Raw genomic sequence first — 6,758 nt, forward strand, 5'->3', positions numbered from 1 at the left:
AGATGGGACTACCATGCAGCAGAGTGACTGGGGCACTTTAGGTGGCAAATTGCTGAAGGGACACTTTTTACCATTTGGTGCTAATATTTGTCTCTTGGTAATTTGAACAATCTGTTCCTCCACTTCAACTCACACAGTGTCAAGAGGTTGCACTGCCAACAAGCACAATAGATTAAGAGCTGCATGAGCCAAGGATTCAAACACATCTCAGCCTAATTAAATTCATGGAACTTTACTTAAATGCCAATAATACAGCCTTATTGAAATTACACTAACCAACCTCCAACCAGGAGAAATAACTTTGGAGCACTTTCAGTTGCAAATCATTAAAGTGAAGTTAAGCAGGGTACTGGCTAAGGGTATTAACCTTCCTTGGCTTAGATATATGGGTAACTGCATTTTGTTCAGTTTCACCAACCAAAAGCAACCTTTAGTGAATATGCAGAGGAATTTTAGATACTCTTCCTCAATTTTAGTTTACCCTTATGTGATTAATAAAGTGACAACAAGAAGAAACCACCATATAGTTATTTCATTACAGGGATCGGGCACCACTCAGCCCAACAGTTGGGCAAGAAGATGTGTATACACAATTTTCGTTCACTGCTTCAAGTGGGCTTGAATGCAATCCCCTGGAAACCTTTGCCTAGGAGTTGTTGCTGATTTAAAAACAACTCCTGAAGTGTTCAAAAAGGGATGCCTTCTGCTGAGTATAATGTGCGTAAATTGTCTCTGCAGGGGGAAGGGGAAGAGAAGAGAGGAAAAAAGTCCTATAGTTGTTCCCAACTATCGTTTCCTCTCGCCTTTCTGTGTTCTCTTCTTTTCTTTCTCCTTACGTTCTTGCTTAGTTAACTTGTCCTTCTCCCGCTGAAGCTTGTCTTGCTCCTTCTTCCGCTGTGACTCATCACGCAGATGCTCCCTCTCCAGCTTCCGAGCATTGATAACATCTTCTAGGTTTGTGTTTTTGAACAAAGCTGGAAAAGGAGCTGAGGAGAACATGGAAATATTTTCTTTACTCTGTCTCCTTCCCCCTCCCTCACAAATCATTCTCAATTCACCTCAACACTGCCATTTTCCCTACATCAGAATCCTCAAGCCATCTGACCAGTATAGCGAGATGTAAGGATTCAAATACAATATGCCACACTGGAAAAAGATGTGGACCTGGTGTTCCTGTATTTAATATCCAACTCAGACCCACCTTCCTCAAATGTACAATGAAAACAGTGACTTTACCTCAAACTACAAAGTATGTTCTGAGAAGAAATTCAAAGAGACTCTGGACAGCAATTCTAATTATAAGAACCCATATAATTATAATAATTATAATTATAAGAACATAATTATAATTATAAGAACCCTATATAATTCATGACCAGCTTCCATGAGATAAAAGTTATTTCTTTAGCAAGACATGAAGCAAAGTTAGACCAGCTCCAAATTGCCAAATAAATCTTTCCTACAGCAATGCATATAAAACAAGGCTATACTCACAACCTAGAACTTGCAAACAAGAAGCAAACAGGACAATTACACTTCTACCTAACCGTCTCAAGATCCTAAACCTATCATCTACTATACTAAAATTCTACCAAACAGTCATTACTCTCAAACAAGTCAACATTCCAGCCTTCGTATTACTTGACCAATGGTGGCCTCAAAAGACTTTCTCTGAAAGGATACATTTTTCAGAGGTGGCAGTCACTGCTGCTGCTCCACGGTCATCTTGCGCATCTATTTCAGTATGTTGAGTTAAAGAGATTTGGCTATTCAGAATAAGGAGTGGGAAGGATAAGTAAAAGAAGCATGAATACAGGCTCTAGAAAAAGACTGAAGCTAACACAGAACACTAAAGTTCCATTCTTCCAAAGGCCAGAATACTCTGAAGACTCATTTGCAGCTTTTCTGTACTCCATTTGCTATTACAAGGTGGGAAAGATGAAGATACCCAACCTGTACTTGTTCCTAGCATCTGACATTTGGATTACAGCCAGCCTCTTGAATTATCTATCACAGATAAGACAATACAATTGTCTTCCGTAAGTATCCCTAGTCTGTTTTAAAAGCCATCCCTACCAGTGCCTTTCATAACATTTTGAAGCAAGTTATTTCCTAAGTTACAGTGGTACCTTGGCTCACAAACTTAATTCGTTCCAGGACTCTGGTCGTGACCCAAATTGATCATGAGCCAAGTTAAATTTCCCCTTAAGGTTCAATGTAAATAAGGTTAATCCATTTGGTAACTATTTTTTCTTAATCAGAAAAATGTGAAGCAAAGTGACAAAGAACAACAAAGATTGCAGCCATCTCCCCCCACCCCGAGCACGGACATCTCCCCGCCCCCCCCCCCCGTTTGAACGGGATCGGGCCCCCCGCCCCTATATGCAGGCACCCCCCCGGGGGCCGGGGGGGGGGGGGGAGAGGGGCACGATCGTGCTGGGAGGGGAGATGGATGAGATCGTAGTAGCGCTGGGGGAGAGATGGGCAAAAATGCGTGCATGCTGGGAGGGGACACGGACGCGAATGCAGGCGCGCTGGGGGGAGTAGACGGGCGCAATCGTGCTGGGGGGAGAGATGGCCGAGATCGCGGTTGCACTCCTGCAGGAAAGACCAGTGCAATCATGGGCACACTCGTGCAGAGAAGATAGGTGTGATCTCGGCCATCTCCCCACCACCCCCAGCATGATTGCGGCCATCTCCCCACTTGGGGGGGGGGGGGGTGATGGCCGTAATCGCAGTTGCCACCCAATGTGGAGTTCACGACCTGAGTCAATTTTTTAATGAAATTTTTGTTCGCGACCCAATTTGGTTGTGAACTGAGGCATTCATGAGCCGAGGTACCACTGTAATTATCTTCCTATTACTTTATTTTAGCTGTCCTCACAAATGAATATGCAGCAACCATGGCTTGCTAATGTAAACACATATGTGTGAAGATGAAACCTATTATTTAGCTAATGGAGTAATACAAGTGTACTATTTTCTGATCTAAGGGACAGCTCCAGAATTTTATTTATCCCTCATAACCTTTAGCTTTAACCCTCTCTTGTGTTCAGAGGCTGAAAGTCCTTCAAGGGACAGGGTTTACCTATTAAAACACATGCCCATAGCAATCTATCTGCACGCAGGGTCACTGCAGACAATTAGCAAAACAGGGAACCCATGTACTCCAGGACTTGAGTCACTGGGCCAGCCAACCATAGAGACATCCCAGAAGAATTTCAGAACTTGCAATACAGAAAGGATATTCTTCCTCATCTGTCACCTCAGCATACTGTGCCAGGAGGGCAGCTTTTTGTAGTGTCTCTTCCTTTGATACCTCCTTGGGCTTCATCACAATTTGTGCCTGTTTTTCAATAATGTTAGTAATAGCTTGGACTTCATCTGGGGAGGGAAGAGGACAAAGCAAATAAGAGAAGTCTGTGTCCCTCCATCTGCAGACGCAATGTGCATTCTATTCAAGTCACAACATCTTGGCTTTGCTGCACCTGAGGCAGCTCAGGCCAATTTGCATGTGCCTACGGGTGGGGCACAGTGTCATATTGAGCCCAGGGCTCAAGGTGAATAACCTTTAGGATCAACAGCAAAACAATGAAATATTATAAGCCCCATAAAGAAATTACTCCAACTTATCCCTACTTGCTGAATTCTTTGTCTAAAAAAAATGTAATAACTTGTAATCTTTGATAGTATATGAAGGGTACCACCAAGAACCGGCTCTGAACTGAATGCAGATTGTAAAAGAAAGAAGTTCAGGCCCGAATGATTTAAGATGCAATTCTATGCATGTTTAGGCAGGGCTAAAATCAAAAACGCTCAGCATACCACAGCTAACATGCTTGGAGCTGGTAGACTTTTACTAAGTATGCATAGAATTGCATCCTCAAGGTCGGAGCACTTTCTTCTTTTTACTTTTTTATATTTAAACATAATACAGCCCTATATGTATTGCAAAGAATAGGAATTCTTAAACTGATATGTTTAAACATCAGCCTAGTACCTTAATACCTCCTTAGGTTTCATATGTTAAAATAGGAAGCAATTCACCATGCGGCACCTTCTTTTGCGGACAACTATCTTTATCATAATTATCTTTATGACAATGTAGCCTAGATATAATCAAGGACAAGGTAAATAAAGGCAGGTCCGCTTTCTCCATCTATAACTCCATAGATAGCTTTTGGTCCAGAAGAACCTGTAAGACCATCCTGAGACCTTGGTAGCAGACGGGATAAAACGTAATTAATTAATTAAGCAATTAATACCTGGCTCTTCCTACTTTTCATGTCCTCACAACCATTATGTTCTTGCCCTGCATTCTTCCAGGACAACTACCCGCAGTCATCCCGCTCCCTTCTGCCTGATCTCTATCTCTCATTCCTTGTGCTGGAACTCCCTTCCAGAACAGCCAAGTCACAGCAATCTTATGCCAGTCGCCTCTTCAAAGCCCACATCTTCCTTAAAACCTTAGACTTAACATTTTAGACTTCACCCCCAATTGAAACAAAACCTAAGTACATGTAAACAAATTCTGTTTGTTTTACCCTGGCTGCCTCCTACCTCTGCTACCTATTCTATATAAGGTTGAAGAATCTAAGTTCCTTCGGTGGTCTTCTGGGTTGCAGCTCTGTAAGAGTCATGCACACTGATGGCATTATATAAAAATACTGTTTATAATTTTCTAAAATACTGCAGTTCCAGGAAGCAGATCAGAGATCAACTGTAGAAAATATACAGGGAATGAAACACTGAAAGCAAGATATAATGAGGGGAGAAAAATCTATAACGTTTTAGATAAGGAAGTAGAAAGTCACACAGAAAGCACCCAACAGCTACTCTGGTGATTTCAAAAGAACTGGCATGAAATACCTTCTTTTTTTTCATTTGTTCCAGTATTTTGGGTCTCTGACCACCTTTCAACTATTTCCTTGCAAACTTCTTGTAGAATTTCTTCATCCTGATTAAGAAAACAAAGACTTTGCAGTTGGAAAAAAAAGGCTTTTCAATCATCAGGTCACAGCTCTTCACTGCTTTTATGAGGATGCTCTATAAGTAGGGATGACCAATTAGAGGCTTGAAGGTCAAATGTAGCCTCTCCATTGCCCTCCTGACAAATTTTATCACATCACCTACTAAAATTTAATGAAAGAAATAGTTCAAAAGCTTGGTTCAGGAAAGCCAAATTGTTTTAAATTTATGAGAGAGTCAATATTTAAGGGTATGTCTATGTTTTTGACTGGTACAGATACTCCACAAACAAGATGTCTTTAATGCTCATTGGTTATGGTGCTTGACCATTTAGTGATAAAATCAATTCATGCAATAAAAAACACCTCAAAACAAGCTATCTAAAAACTAGGATGGTTTCTAATAATATAAAATCTGTTCTAGGCTGATGAATGGAAGAGATAAAATTTATGAACAGCTTTTCTTGACATAAGGATGTACCTGGGGACAAAAGTTAGTATTTATAGTACACCAGGTAGAGGTGGATCCCACTGTGTACCAATCCAATCTGTAAAACATGTTGCTGCAAAGAACATGCTCTTCGCATATTTCTTTTTTAAGGAATGGAAAATAGACGAAGGAGCACATTTTTAGGCTGTAACAGTAATTACCCTTATTAAGCAGTCAAAACATCAGAGCCTATCTTTGTCAGGCACTAACTAAGGTTGCAATCCCATGCACATCTTTTTTAAAGAAAGTTATATTAACTCCTTGGGACCTACTTCAGTCATGTATAGGTTTGTGCTGTCCGTGTTCCACCATCGTCTTCAGTAATTTTATTGAAATTCTTACAACAATCCTGCAAAGTGGAAGAACATGACCAGCCACCCATAACCGCAATACAAGGGTGGGAGGAAATGAGAGAGAGGCTTGCCTAAGGTGACAGAAACGAGATTCAAAACAGCAACAGCCTCGCTGCATCGGGACGTGCTGGCTGTAATCTTTATCAGAGCATTTATAAGAAAGGGGAGATGATTGCCCCAGCCACCGGCTAACTTCTTAGACCTAGCTGTGTGCGGTAGGGATGCACTCAAAGAAATAAGCACGGACAACAACAATGCAGTATAATAATTCGGATTCCACGCCTGGCTCGCTCCTCAGCCCCCTCGTGCTGCAATGGCGTGCGGGAAAAGAAAGGAGAGAGCCGCGTACGGATGCCGGCCAGGGCCAATTCCGCAGGCGCTGTCACACTTACCGATTCCCCCGCTGCCAAAGCCCCCATCAGCCCTTCCAGCCGCTCTGCGTCACACTCCGCCTCCCGCAAGACGCCTCGTATGTATCCACCGTACACGTCCGCATCTAGACCCAGCGCTTCCAGACGTTTCTCCAGCCACAGCTCGAAAGCGCAGGGCGCTGCCATCTTGAATCATACCCCGTCCGGGCCAGCAGGCGCTCTTCTGCGCGCATGCGCTATCCTACCGCAGCCTCAGCGTGGATCACCTAATAGAAAATAGAGCGATATAATTTGACCGATCGCTGAGCAGAAGTCCCACCCCACCCCTCCGTCTCTATAGGTCATTTCCTGGTCACGTTGTGAATCTATTTTTAATGTCTCTCTCAAGGAAAGAGGACCATAAAAAGAGAAGAGAAATCCCTATAGAACTCCGCAAAACTTAAGGGTTCAATGTAGCTGTCCTTAAGCACTATAGGGAGTCTAAAAGGGAGGAGGGCAACTTGCAGCCGTCCAAATACTTTGGCCTACAAATTCCATCATCTTTTTGAGTGGCTGGGACGATTAGAAGTGTAGGCCA

The 6,758-nt window shown here is 42.6% G+C and overlaps 1 protein-coding gene across 1 annotated transcript; it reads right to left on the reverse strand.

The window, feature by feature from the left end:
* Window positions 1–216: 216 nt before the first annotated feature.
* On the reverse strand, window positions 217–6,421 carry CCDC43 (coiled-coil domain containing 43). Its single transcript, XM_044418704.1, has 5 exons — window positions 6,203–6,421; window positions 4,870–4,957; window positions 3,249–3,384; window positions 1,684–1,742; window positions 217–974 (listed from the first exon to the last, which is right to left on the reverse strand). The coding sequence occupies exons 1-5, from the start codon at window positions 6,365–6,367 to the stop codon at window positions 787–789; spliced, it is 636 nt and encodes a 211-aa protein (XP_044274639.1). The 5' UTR covers window positions 6,368–6,421; the 3' UTR covers window positions 217–786.
* Window positions 6,422–6,758: the final 337 nt, after the last annotated feature.

This window comes from Varanus komodoensis, unplaced genomic scaffold, assembly GCF_004798865.1.
Source record: "Varanus komodoensis strain SLA01 unplaced genomic scaffold, ASM479886v1 scaffold92, whole genome shotgun sequence".
NCBI classification, from domain to species: Eukaryota; Metazoa; Chordata; class Lepidosauria; order Squamata; family Varanidae; genus Varanus; species Varanus komodoensis.

Coding starts and splice junctions, on each gene's coding strand:
- CCDC43 (XM_044418704.1), bottom strand. CDS start 6,367: ATGGCAGCGCCCTGCGCTTTCGAGCTGTGGCTGGAGAAACGTCTGGAA. Junction 4,958..6,202: donor CTTTGGCAGCGGGGGAATCG/GTAAGTGTGACA, acceptor TTTCTTAATCAG/GATGAAGAAATTCTACAAGA. Junction 3,385..4,869: donor AACAAATGAAAAAAAAGAAG/GTATTTCATGCC, acceptor TTCCCTCCCCAG/ATGAAGTCCAAGCTATTACT.